The following is a 13,760-nucleotide window of genomic DNA, read 5'->3' on the forward strand; positions in this document are numbered from 1 at the left end:
CGGTACTTTAATTAAATGTAATGTCAGTATTGTTGCATGTAGACTAGCTGTGTAACTAACTATCGCTTCTGATGTGCAAAAAATTGTCTCTGTGTTGTAGCATTCACATTAACTTTTGTTTGAATTTTGCTTTCACGCTTAACATTAATGTCACAGTGACAGAGTGGGATGCTCAATATGTTTTCTGTTTTAAACATGTGCATATGCTCACGATACTATAACGTGGTATTTTATGCCAGGTGCTGACACTGATCAAATATTAGACACTGGAGCAGCTTTACTAAAAGAGTGAGTATATTTCCCGCGAGTGTTTGTGTATATTATGTTCATGTGGTTTTCGGTACTGTTTCAGTTTCTGTTCATGTGCTGACAACTAATATGTGTATTTCCTCTTCACTATTCTGTTTTGCATATATATGCACCTGTAATAGTTTTATCGTGGATCGAGTACGTCGCCATGGTACCGAGGATGTGACTGTCACTTATACCCAACTGGGTGGAACTGAGCTGTGCGACCCAGCCCAAAAGCAACTTGCCCAGTGTCTCCAACGAATAGGGGATGAACTGGATAGTAATGTAGAACTACAGAGGTGAGAGCATATATTTTATACCCATTTCTGTGTGCATAATTGTTTACTTGGTAATTAATTTTGAGTTAATCAATATCTGGTCCTACTGACGATGGTGAATCTATATTGACATTTCTACTTCATTTTGACTGTTTGTATCATTTGCCTTTCTGTATTTTCAACCAGAACACCCATCCTAGGCCAGCAATAAGTGAACCCAAAAAAACCTTTTTTTTAACTTTTCATTAAAATGTGAAGCAAGTTTTCTTTGCTTTATTGTTTTACATTTTCTTTATTTCTGACTCACTGTAAAACAATTAAAATTTCAGCAAAGATTTTTGAAACCAGAAATCGTCTTGGCTCTGTTGCTAAGACTAACAAATTTATATCTGACAGTAAGATCTCTTCCTCTGGGTGAAAATTTTCTATAAAACCATTTTAGAACTAGAGTGATTGACATTAGTTTGTTGACTATTTAAACTGTAAATATGTTTTCATCTATAATAGGCAACATTAAAACTTAGTTAAAATTGCGATTATTCGTGAGTATGATTACACTGTAAAATACAGAAATAATTTCTTACACCTTGTCTGATGATTATATCTTCACATAACTGTCCATCTGTTGGTGTTTTCATACTCAATGATAAGACAGTTGCCTAGGTAAATATAATTAGAATTTTGAAGATCAGTTTGTGATTCAAGACCAAATAAAATGAACAAATTATTGTGTGTTTGTGGTACTGTGGATAACGGCATTGTACTAAATTAAATATTCCTGTTTAAAGGTTGTACAGTTCCAGCACATCAATCGATTGATAATGATCAATAACAGTACAGTATGCTACTTACAGTACATGTATGCTATATGTTTCTGCTAGCTTGATCAACAGCTCAGCCTTACAGCCCACCAAGGAGGTGTTCATCCAGGTTGCCTGCCAGATTTTCTCTGATGGCAAGTTTAACTGGGGCAGGGTGGTGGCCCTCTTCTATTTTGCCTGCCGGCTGGTCATCAAAGTGAGTTTTCCAGTTTACAGTTTTACTTCCTGTTTCCCATTTTTACACTCTGCACAGCCAATCAGTGGGCAACTCTGCTTAACCTACATATTTATGATGTAATTTAGGGTATCCCGTTAGTTGAAATTCATAGTTCTGCCTCCCTCTTGAGAGGAAGTATAGAGGCTTAGATTTAAATTATTATTTTTTAAAAGCCTTAATTCATTTTAACCTTATTTGCAAGAGGCAGCTGATCAACCATGTCCATTACAAGAGATTACAAGAGTTCCAATACAAAAGATGTTGGGGACTACTGTATTATTTAGTTTTACATAGGAGCTATTTTGTCAACCTGATGAACGTGGTTTTACCATAGCCAGTTAGTAAATAATGTAAGACAAGAGTGGAGAAGTAGAAAGAATCGTATGGTTAATTCCAGCTTGGGCATGTTTTATTTACGATAAGCTTCATGAAACCTTTTTGGCTGTGCAGTATGTGAAAAGGGATGTGCTTCTGTTTCTTTTAGGCACTTGTGACAAAGGTCCCTGAGATCATTCGAACCATCATAAGCTGGACAATGGACTACATCAGGGATCATGTGATCAACTGGATCAGGGAGCAAGGAGGCTGGGTAAGCCTGAACTTCGTGTACATATTTCTGCAGGACAAGTACTTTCAGTGCATGCCGTTTCTTTTCAGCACAGTTGGACAGTTGTGTTCAGAATTAAAAGCTGAGCATTCTGAGTGGTATTGAAAAATAATAACACTATGTCTGTCTCTGTCTTTCTTGTAGGAGGGTATCAAGTCCTACTTTGCAACGTCAAAGTGGCAAACAGCAGGAGTGGTTCTAGCCAGTGTCCTTGCCACTGTTTTGGTCCTCCGCAAAATGTGAAGAGAAACGGTGGGATGGAAAGGGATAGGGTCACAATAGGATTGTTGCAAGAGAAAAAAGAGAGGGAGAAATAACAGAGAGGGTCAAATGTGTAGACATCTGTTTCTGTCTTCTGAGTGATGAAGAACTACTCCACTTCATCTCTCCTCCACAGGGGGGAAGCTGATTGGCTGCCTTTGCACTGAAGAAGAGTGTAATCAACTGACAGAGATGAGCACCTCTCATACCTGGCTTTCTCAATGAGAGTCTTTTAATCTTCCTGTTGCTTGAAAGAGAGTAATACGAGTGTAAGTGAGAATGAGATAACTATATTTTGATGGAAGTTGACGATGAAGAAAGTTTTCCTTCCATATCCATATTTTCCCACAACCCTGTCCAGGTCACCTACTTTACCAATTTTCATCAGTTTTCTCCATCAACCTCTATGACTACCTCTCTCTTCCAAACTGTCTCTGTGCTTTGCCATATATAACACTTTCATATATGCATGTGGGTGTTCCAGGCACAGACATTTTGTATAGTGAAATTACTTCACATTGTTCAAATGCAGTTATTCAGTACTGTGCAGATTCAACATAGTGTCAGTTTATGTTCACTGTACCACACTGGGATTATTTAGAAACTCTAAAATTCTATCCATATTTGTTTCTTACTTTTATAGAATACGTTTCAGTGATTTTAGTGTGAACAAGAATATAACTCTGTTTCAAGCTGTCAGTGCCTTGAGCTTTTTTTTTTTGAATAGGCAGTGACATGTCTTCATTTTCCCTGATAAAAATATGTTACTGGTATATGAAAGCAAAAAATGTTTTTTTTTCAAATTCCAGGTTCTGCAATCTACTACTCAAATGTGGATATTTCTTTTCTATTTTATCTTCATAACATTTTATACCTACAAATAAATCATAGCTGCAAGCCGCGATTAAAGAGCAAAGCACTATTGGTAACAATGAAGCCAGTGAATATAAAGCCAGTTTGCAGTGCCTCAATGTGGATTTGTTTTAGCTAAAGTGGATGTTGTGCATTCAAGTATGTTTTGGGGGAAAAAAATCAAATTTGTTTTGAAGTTTGGAGAATTTTCTTATTATAGCATCTGTTATTTTATTATAATTTAAAATTTATTTTGGACTAGTGATACATCTATAGCATTCATATTTATTAAGTCTGATAATATTCCCTTTTGTGTGTCTCTAGAAATTTTTTTATTTTTTACTTCTGCTTATAATTAATTATAATTAATGTTTTTTTTTTTTTTTTTACTGCATCTTTGTGATGGTTCAAGAATGCTCTGAGCAATGTCTTCTTTTGTTTTAATGTTTAGCCATGGTATTGTGGGTTAAATAAATACAGTCCTAGTTTCCGCAAATGTTGTTTTAAATATATTTTTATTTAAAAATACAAACCAAGCTCAGACACAATCCTGTGAACCAAACAAAGTGTGGAGTTGAACCCTACTCTTTACACTGCTTGTAGTGCTCCTACATCTTTGAAGTGAAAAGTGAAGATGTGACAGACAGCTATACTGGTACAGTTCTGAGAGAAACAATAGCTGCCCACACGAGTGCTCCACACACACAAAAAGAGATTGTGCATCAGTAACTAGAGCTGAAGTCCTGGGAGGCTATCTTCATCACTGGTCTTGAGTGACAGCTATGAAATTCAACTAAATAACCACCTGTGTCCAGTTGCTCTTCTTCCTTCCATACTGGAAATTAAGACAACAGAAGGAAATGAGAGGAGGGGAGGGTTGAACGGGTATTGGAAAAAGATTTTTAAAAATATATATATACTTTCAGTGTTTTCACGTTCCATGACTGCACATGGTCCTAAATTGACATAGTTGACCAAATACTGCCTAAACCAGGTCTATATCACTGTTACTCATATAATTTAGCTTTTGGCACTAATGTTGTCCTGCTATGCAAGTCTCTGTTAGTAATAGTGTCTACTAAATAAATGTAAAGTAATATAATGCAATGTAAATAGCATCATTAGGTAGCAAATTGTAATTATTCTAGAACTGACATCATAGTCTCCTGCTGAATCACTTCATTTAGCATGTCAAAGCATTAAAGTCATAAAACAACTATTTTCTACCACAAGTAAATGTGTGTATGTAAGTTCTGGAGCTGTGTTAAATATGTGATCATGGTTACCTTTTCATTCATATTGATAAGGCCATTGATTTCTGTGAAAATTTGCTAGATTATTTGATAAAAACGAGTTTATGAATACATACAATACAGAGTAGTTTTCGTTTTGAAACTTCTGTTTACTTTTTAAAGCCTAGAGTGTATTTTTAAAGTATGTTGCCAGACCTGCCAGCCGTGATATGCACTGTTATGACACTCCTATTTATGGGACATAAAACATTACTCATTCTCAGCACAATGTTTTCATTGTAAGAGAACAACCTGATGACAAAAATTTAACTGACATATGTTGCTTTTTTAATAATACATATGGATCTGCCAAATAAATAAATACATCAATATTAATACTTATCAGTATTATTTTCATATGATCAAATTAAACTAAATATAATAAAATCAGCTCAATGAAATGCTTGACATAAGGGTTGTGTGTGTGAAATAGGTTCATGGCAATTAAATTATCTTGAGATAGACCATAGTCCATATCTACAGAACATATAGAATACATACCTGTATGTCGGTAAGCTCTTTGTGAAATCTCATAGCTGGACCATTCTTTGGGGTAGGAATTTTGTAAGTCTGACAGTGAGACACAGAACGGCTAGTTAAAAGACCCAGTTAATGAAAGAAACAGGCAAATAACCCATATATTGCTATACAATGTAGTAAAAAAAGAGTTTGAATGGCAGAATCGAATATCAGAAGAAAAACAAACAAAAAACAGGAAAATAAAAGACAATGTGCACCTTTCCTTTATATAGCAGGCTGCCAACTGGGCACACAACACAGGCAGTCCCGGCACCAAACACTTCCAGAATCCGTCCAGACGCCAGCGTCTCCAGCAGTTCTCTCATACTTACTGTACGCTCTGACACCTTAAACTCGCCCTGTGGGACACATTTGGTGTATTGTTCCATGGTGTATTTTTCACTCAGCTTCAGACAAGCATACATTTCATATTCTATCCACTTGAATCAAATGTTCTTTTTTTCTGTGTTTTTTTGTGTGGAAAGCACATTGGACAATGGTATAGTATATCTAATGTTGTTTTTCTGAACCAGCAACATCCGCATTTGGGTTCCAGTAGATAAACTTTAAAATCCCCAGAGGGATTTATGATTAGAGCCATGACTAGCCATTCAGACTATAGCCTCTTCCCACTCTCCTGGATTTTCTGCTTGACTCTCTCATCAGGTCCATACTTTATATTTATCTTATTCATAATAACTCTTTTCATGCTTACATTAGTTTTAAGTGAATCTATTACTTCCTGCAACCCAACCCATGTAAATGTTACTTCCTGTAACCCTCTTACCCATTCTCGGGCCAGATCCAGCAGTGACTGCCTGGTGACTCCTGGGAGGATCATGCCATCGAGGGGAGGGGTCACCAGTTCCTTCTCTACATAGATGCATATAAATATCCCATTTATATTTGTTTTTATGCCACCAGTTTTATGATAAGTTCCATCTATATTGCACTTTATGATTCTGGTCTGAACACATCTTCAGTATAAATAGGATTTGTCAAATAATGTAAATATTTCAACGTTTTTAAATATTCTCTCCTGCTACCAACATTCTACTGACAAATTACACCCCGTATTAAGTGAGACAATACCAGTTCCTGGTGGGAATGAGAATGTACCCTGTTGTAGAGCTTGTTCGGAGGTTGGATAGCTTCATGCTTCACACACATCTAAAGAACTGATCTCTGTACATCTATATAGATATTGACTGCCATCAAATGAAAAGAGAAAGGAGGATTCCAACACAATGAACATAGCAAAGAGATAGATGCCCACAGTGCCCCAGAGAGAGAGACAGAGCGAGATAAACAATGAGAGAGGGCACTCTCACCGCCTCTTTTGTTGATCCAGTACATGAAGAGGTTCATGGTGCCAGCCTCAGTGATCTCCTCCTCATCCCCATATAGCCACAGCACCTGCTGGCAGTTCTGATTCTTCGCCTCATCCTGCAGTGCAATCGTAGGACCGTAATTCCTGATACAGAGATACAGGCATACAAGAGTCTCAAACCAACCGAGACAATAAAATGTACACAATCTGCATACTGACAGTGATGACCTTGACTCTGGCATCCGTATTTCCTGAGCTCTGAACATTAGGTCACCTGTTCTGTCAGCACTGATAGATGCCACATGTAGAATTATTAATGTTCCTTTGTGTGGCTATAAAGTGGAAACTCACTGGAGCAATTCATAAAAACTGCTGTGAAGAAGGGAATATCAGTATTTTATTTTCTTCTATTTCAATATAGCTAAATATACAGATGAACATCTGTCGTCATTGAACATTTTATTTTTAACTGTTAATATTTAGTCTAGTAGAATATATTTACTAAACAATTTTATTGGACTGCAGGTTGGGTTGCCCAACACAATACATTACCTTTTTAGAGAGATGGCAATCTATATTTAAACAAAATATCTAGTTCAAACACATCTTTCTCTAGATTATAGAGAAACTGGGGTGACTCAAATGAGGTGATACAAATGGAGTAGTACAGCAACACGCAATCATAATATTATTGGTGCTGTTGTATTGTAGCATATAGTATGTAAAAATATTTATCCCATTTGATACTCACCCCCCCAGTTTGAATGCTCCTACTCCACCCCTCCAGGACCTGATGAAGCGGGGGTCTGCGAGCAGAGACACTGGAGTGAAGCCACCCGTGGAGAAATATGGCCCCACAGGGCTAACGATAACAAACAGCATTGCGTGTCGAGCCTTCGACAGCCCCAGGGAGGGCTGAGAGAGAGAAAGGGAGAGAGAGAGAGAAAAAGAAAAAAACAGAGAGAGAGAGAAGCCAGAGTAAATGAGACAGGGAGTAAGACAGAATCAAGCTGTTTTTATTCAACTGTAAAATTTTGCAGATGACACGCAGAAGAATTTTATGCAGAAGTCTTTGACTTAGCACCCCCTCTGAGAGAGACAGAGAGCAAGTAATACAGAACTATAATGCAATATAATACATTACACTTCAAAAAGCCAAGTCACAATTGGTCCTGTAGCGTTGGGAGTTCTGACCTGGGTGCCAATGAATGTGGGACGAATATACAGACTGGCATCAGTGTTGTAAGGGACCCACTCCTGATCAACCTCCACCAGCTTTCTAATGCACTCCAGCATCTCATCTTGGTCAAACAACTGCAAAGAGAGAGCTCTGCTAAATACAACTGATCCCAGATGTACATGGACCTTCTCAGCGATGGCAAGATGGCAGAGCAATGTAAAGGGTAGATGCAGTAAAGGGCTATGTAGTGGAGAGGACTATTTTCAGATATAACAAACTAGAAAGCACTGAAAACCTATTATGGATGCAAAATGAATTCACCTGTACATATGCCAATGTAATGCAGGCCTACTGTGTTGCACTGCTATTGACTGGCTTCTACAGCCACACACTTAGCTGAATTACAATAGAGTACAATAAAGTAGTTGACAATGATGCACAGTTTTGAATGGGACTCACAGGAAGACAGCTCCGCTTTGCACTCCTGAGCATCCTCTGAATGTTCAGCGTGGGCCTAAAGAGGCGAATGTGGTTGTCCACGCCTCTGAATGCCTTCATTCCTTCAAACAACTAAAAAAGGAGTAGGGTAGGGGGTCTGAATATCTGTAGATGATGCACAATAACAACAGCGGCAGTGTAGTGTAATGGGTAGGGAGATGGTCTTGTGACCTAAAGGTCGCGGTTTCAGTTCCCTGTTTGGACACTATCATTGTACCCTTGAGCAAGGTACTTAACCTGTATTGCTTCAGTATATTCAGTTGTGTAATTGGGTACAATGTAAAGGTTGTGTAAGTCGCTCTGGATAAGAGTGTCTGCTAAATACCTGTAATGTAATGTTCCTAATTGAAAGTGCCAATATATAATGCTATGATTAGCAACGTTTAGCATTTTGCGCATCTCTAACTGGACCAGTTTACACAGCTTACATGTTTTACATACATATTTTACTGAAAAAGTCAGACTAAGCACCACACTGAAGAGTACAAAGACAAGGCCCCACCTGAGATTCAAGCCTACCACCCAGTCTTCACAAGCACAGTACTTTAATCATCATGCTACACTGCCACATACTAAGCATACACCTTAGAACAAGTGTTTGTTAGACTGCAAATATGCTCTTCTTGGTGAGCAATCTAATATTACAAGCTTATTAATATTAATATTACAAAATCATTAAATTTACATAAATTAAGTTCTATTTGTACAGCATTTTTTCATAGGGAAACGGTCACAAAAACAGAGGGAAAAAAAATATTAGGCAAGACTGAACCTGAGCCTTCAAAAATCCAGTAAGACTGGTAAAAAAAACTCCCCAGTGCAAACAAAAGCATTCAAACAGTGGTGAGAATAACTTCCTGCTGGGAAAACTCAGGACCAACCTAGATATTGCAACATTTATGAATTCAATGTTTAAACAAATTTACTTCCTCTTGACTCATTTGGTAAATCTATTAAAGAAGTCATCTACTATAATACCCGGTAAAATTGCATCATTTATGAATTCAATGCTTAAACAAATCAAATTCCTCTCGACTCATTTGTACTCATTTGGCAAATTTATTCAAAAAGTAATCTAATATAATATGAGAGTGGCTCATAAGCTCAGGTCAAATATAGATCATGGTGCATGTTGCCAGAGAGCAGCGCCAACCAAATATACATGACCACAACAACACTACACGATTTGAAATAGATACCCCTCCAGTTCACTACATATACAGTACAGGTCCGCTACTGCCAAGACAAAAGCAGTGAATGTTTGCCTTGTTGTGTACCATTTCTCCCACCTGTGACATAGAGTAAGACTGACTCACCTCTGTGGAATAGTGCAGTACAGAGGAGGCAGGGTGCAGCGAGAGGTTTCCAAAAGGCTTGATCTGGGGTACATCCCACCCCTTGCTCTCTGACCAGTAGATGGTCAGCATATGGTCAGAGAAGTGTTCGCCAAACACCAGGGAAGAAGGATCAGGTTTGGGTTTAGTTGACTTGTTGCGCTCAATGGTGAGATCTGAAGCCTGAGAGAGAGACGATGAGAATTACTCAATGTGTAGATATGATCTGACACCAAATATTACAGTAAAGACCCCGGAACACATATGATTGATTTAATGCTTAAAATTGGTAATGCTTTTCCTTCTGATAGATTTTATGTGCAGTGTCTAAGAATTAATTAATCATACGGATGCAGATTATCAAACTATTGAAGTCAAGGGGGAAAAAAAACAAAATGAGAAAAATGTCATTCACTGGGCCATTTTTTCTCTTAAACACCTTCACCTATGTGTCATCTGTGGCAAAGACTGAGCAATCAAGGAAAGAGAAAATGTTCTAAAAGAGTGAACAGAAATTGTATCAAGGTGGAAAAGCAAAAATGTTTTTCACTTTCACTTCAACTGATTCAGATACTAGGGGTGGAGGGAGATGCCACTATTTGTATTTGTATCTGTATTTGTTCAACCAATAAAATGATTTGTATTTGTATTCAGATAAACCCAGGAGTGGGCGTGGTGTAAACCGGAAGTATGTGGTGTTCGACCGGAAACTGCGTAAAAAGTAAAAAAACCCGGATTTTAATCATCACAATCACTGGTATTGCTATTGTTGAGATATTAACGCATTAAAGTCATGGTTTACAATGACATCAATAATAATCCAGTTTAACAACAGGTAGGCCTAATTTGCATTATAAAGCTGTATTTAATAAACAATGACCTACTGTATATGTTATATAGGCATGCCAGGCATTTACCATACTGAGGTAAACAGTCAAATCAAGTTTCAAACCTGAGCAAAATGTTTTTATCAATAGAAAATAGTTACTCTTCCTTACTCTGAACTGCATAGTACAAACTGCATGAACCGCACTACCACCCCTACCTGAGGGACGCTCAGTATGCTGTGAACTCCAAATGAACACTTTAACTGTATGTTTGATTTCCATAAGCTTGGATAAATGAAAGTAAAAAGCTGAAAAGCTTCCCTGGCTGGAATATATCTTCAGCTATTATGCTCTTACTCAAACTTCCCCAAGTTGTATTTTGTGAAGACAAGCTCCTGCCATTGAGCTGGGACAGTCTAGAGTGATGGGAAGACACAACATCCCTGTGCTCTTGGTTTACTCGTACTCAATCAGAAATGGGTGTGATGGATGTGTGGATATCCATGTCTGTCTTGGATATCCTGTCTTAAGGACTATATTAACGACTTAACGACTATAACGACAAATACTGTCTTAACGACTACTTGTATTTTTTCCATAGATTGCGTTGTTGCCGTTCTCGTTGTTAGTGTTAATCAGTTTAACCACCAGGGTCCAAGTTGAACTATGCAGTTGTTCCCTGCACTTGGACCGGTACTTCTCTCTAGGGGTTTTGTCATACTTGTTCCTGGTTATGGTTATACACTTTGTTGTACGTCGCTCTGGATAAGAGCGTCTGCCAAATGCCTGTAATGTAATGTAATGGATATACCAGGTGTGTAACTGGTGTGGGGGTGGGTGGGTGCCCTTGGCATGCTCGGTCATGCATGCATTGAGACACGCCCTAGCATAACTCTTTGTTATTTTCATTGTAGTATTTTCTAATCAGAGAACTTTGCTTCCTGTATTTCTTTACTTTTTCATTTTAAAAAATGCAGTTATTTTAACCATATACATTTAGGAAAGTCATGGAAGGAGGAGGAAATAGCATTAACCACGTTGGAGTAATTTTAATTTTAAAGTCCTCAAAGCCGGATGGCATCACTCTGGCCTATCTAGCGTTAAAGGAAACTCTCACTTGCTGTCTCTGTGCAGGTGTGTGTGTGTGTGTGTGTGTGAATTGAGGAATATGACTTCTGAGCAAATTGTATTAAAGAGGTGGGATAAAAAGCTCTGAATCCGAATAAAAATAAAAAATAAATTAATTCATTTTGTTTGAGAAGTCATGCACTTTCACAGCCTTACAAGTTTTTTGTGGACAGGGAAATATTCATTTTTATAATAACACCAGCCCGCAAGATATGGAATACCAGGAAGTAAGCCAGGTGAGACGTTCTGTTCTCTTTTAGTCATTACCCTGAAAGATGAGCTGGAAAATCTCAGGGATTCCAGACGGAGGTGGGGCAGCTGTCCCAGGCGCTGGAGTGCCTGGTGAAAGAAAAGACAATACAATTAATCCAGTAGACCTATGCTAAAACAACTTTTACGATACGGAAATAAGACAGTGTTTCCTTCTTAAAACTGCATGTTACAGGAACCAAAATTATAGCAGTACTTCCTCTATCCATTCCTTTTTTTTATAGCATCTTTCATGAGAATATGACAGATATGACAGACTATCTACTTGCTCTTGTTTTCATTGCATTAGCCTACTTTCTGCACTGTTCGTAATGGTAGGCTACCTGTGTCAGTAGCCCCAAGCACCTGCCCCGTGCATGCATTGAATGTGTACATTTCCAGAAACAGAACAAAATGCAGGTGCCTGAAGCTAAACATGTTGCTGACTGTAATATGAATGAATGAATGAATGAATAATAATAATAATAATAATAATAATAATAATAATAATAATAATAATAATGTGAGAGGTTTATGGTGTGTCTTGATTGCCAGCTCATGGGGATAGTTTTATTTGCGATAGTTAAAGTGTTCTAGGTGAAGTGTCCTTTGTTAAGATGATTGTAGATGGATCTCCTAGTAAACAAAGTGACGAGGATAGTGGAATGGCATGTTTTAAAATATGTATATTGCTACTTTAATTGGCAATGTGACGGGTTTGGCATCCCATAATTCTGAATTAGTACAGTATGAATTTCGTAAAAGTTTGATCGTGCATATCCGACGTATGTACAGTCCGAACGCTAATTAATTAATTAATCCGTTCATGCATTCATCCATTAATTAATTAATTAATTCGAGGGGTCAGCATCAGTGATTCGTCATTGACCGGGAAACCAGCCTGTTTTTATTTATTTATTTATTTATTTATTTATTTATTTATTTTATTGAGCTATGGATGTGTCCCGCTTTGCTAACTAAAATACCATAATTAGTCGTGTGCTGTCCAAGTAATTAAATGGCATTAACAAAGTGTGTTGTCCAGGCAATTAAACTGTATTGAAAGTAAACTGACTCATTGTGTACGTTATTTCACAAATGATTGCCATAGAAAGAATAAGGCTACAGGCAAAAATAAAAATACACTGACACACAGCAAGTGAGTTAGAAATGAGCAAACTGTTTACTCACCGTCCTTAAGGCCATAATCACAGCAGCAAATGCCGGAGTAGAAGTCGGAGCAAAGAGATCCCAAAGGTGCTTTCATCCTCTTTTTTGTGCTTGAAGTTGCTGCGCTGCCAGGCTGTTGTACCCGCCCCCACGTAGCTTTATGCTGTGATCGAAACAGGGGACGAGGGATTGCCATTCTCCGTGAGGCTCAAAAACTCCAGTGGTTACTCAAGGTCATAAGCCTCAGGTGCCAAAAAGCAAATTTCCCCTTTGATGTCCATTCAAAACTATACATTTCTCCTGACCAAATTAAATCCTTTTGGGCAGTACTTTCAAACTAAAATTTATAAGTAATTACTCTCCAGGCACCAAGTCCCACAGAAGAAGATGTAGGATTTATTTAATTCCAATTTGGTCCGCATGGTCACAGTGCGCGCACCTGCTTATGAACGAGTATGAGGCTGTGATCGACGCTGAAAATGAGAGTTGCCTGCGCGGAACCGATGTATCCAGAATACGTTGAGTAGGAAACCTTGAACTAGGATTACATAAATCCACCGTTATTGTTTTGATTATATTGCTATTTTGACATTATTTCTATTAATATTACAAATAATAGTTACCTGCCATTACTTTATTGTGTCGTACTGTTCATGGTGATGAATCGTGACAAATAAATAAATAAATAGAAGTAAAAAAGCTGGCATATTATGCTATTAAATTAAGAAGCTATTATCAAAGAGATTCGTATTCGAATCTCTTTGCTATTATGCTGATTCTACCACATTATTTTGACTAGATTGTCAGTTTGATATTGCTTCTAATAGCCTACTTTCTTTAAAAATGTTATTAGTTGGAGTATTTCTGTCTTCGCATGATGATGGTGCTTATGATGACTAGAGTAAT

At 37.7% G+C, this 13,760-nt stretch overlaps 2 protein-coding genes across 3 annotated transcripts in view; one reads left to right on the top strand and one right to left on the bottom strand.

Annotated features, from left to right (window-relative positions):
- Positions 1-3,823, top strand: part of LOC118221131 (apoptosis regulator BAX-like) — an 8,566-nt gene extending 4,743 nt beyond the window's left edge. For both annotated transcript variants that reach the window (XM_035405869.1, XM_035405868.1), the window contains exons 2-6: positions 240-288; positions 432-590; positions 1,451-1,586; positions 2,092-2,196; positions 2,359-3,823. In XM_035405869.1, the coding sequence (XP_035261760.1) occupies positions 240-288; positions 432-590; positions 1,451-1,586; positions 2,092-2,196; positions 2,359-2,457 (548 nt within the window). In that variant the 3' untranslated portion in view covers positions 2,458-3,823. The remainder of the gene's footprint in view (positions 1-239; positions 289-431; positions 591-1,450; positions 1,587-2,091; positions 2,197-2,358) is intronic.
- LOC118221130 (branched-chain-amino-acid aminotransferase, cytosolic-like) lies at positions 3,824-13,018 on the bottom strand. Its single transcript, XM_035405867.1, has 11 exons — positions 12,876-13,018; positions 11,703-11,774; positions 9,463-9,663; positions 8,108-8,218; positions 7,663-7,782; positions 7,220-7,383; positions 6,470-6,612; positions 5,926-6,011; positions 5,357-5,497; positions 5,121-5,189; positions 3,824-4,162 (listed from the first exon to the last, which is right to left on the bottom strand). The coding sequence occupies exons 1-11, from the start codon at positions 12,888-12,890 to the stop codon at positions 4,121-4,123; spliced, it is 1,164 nt and encodes a 387-aa protein (XP_035261758.1). The 5' UTR covers positions 12,891-13,018; the 3' UTR covers positions 3,824-4,120.
- Positions 13,019-13,760: the final 742 nt, after the last annotated feature.

The sequence above is a fragment of the Anguilla anguilla genome, chromosome 2, assembly GCF_013347855.1.
Source record: "Anguilla anguilla isolate fAngAng1 chromosome 2, fAngAng1.pri, whole genome shotgun sequence".
NCBI classification, from domain to species: domain Eukaryota; kingdom Metazoa; phylum Chordata; class Actinopteri; order Anguilliformes; family Anguillidae; genus Anguilla; species Anguilla anguilla.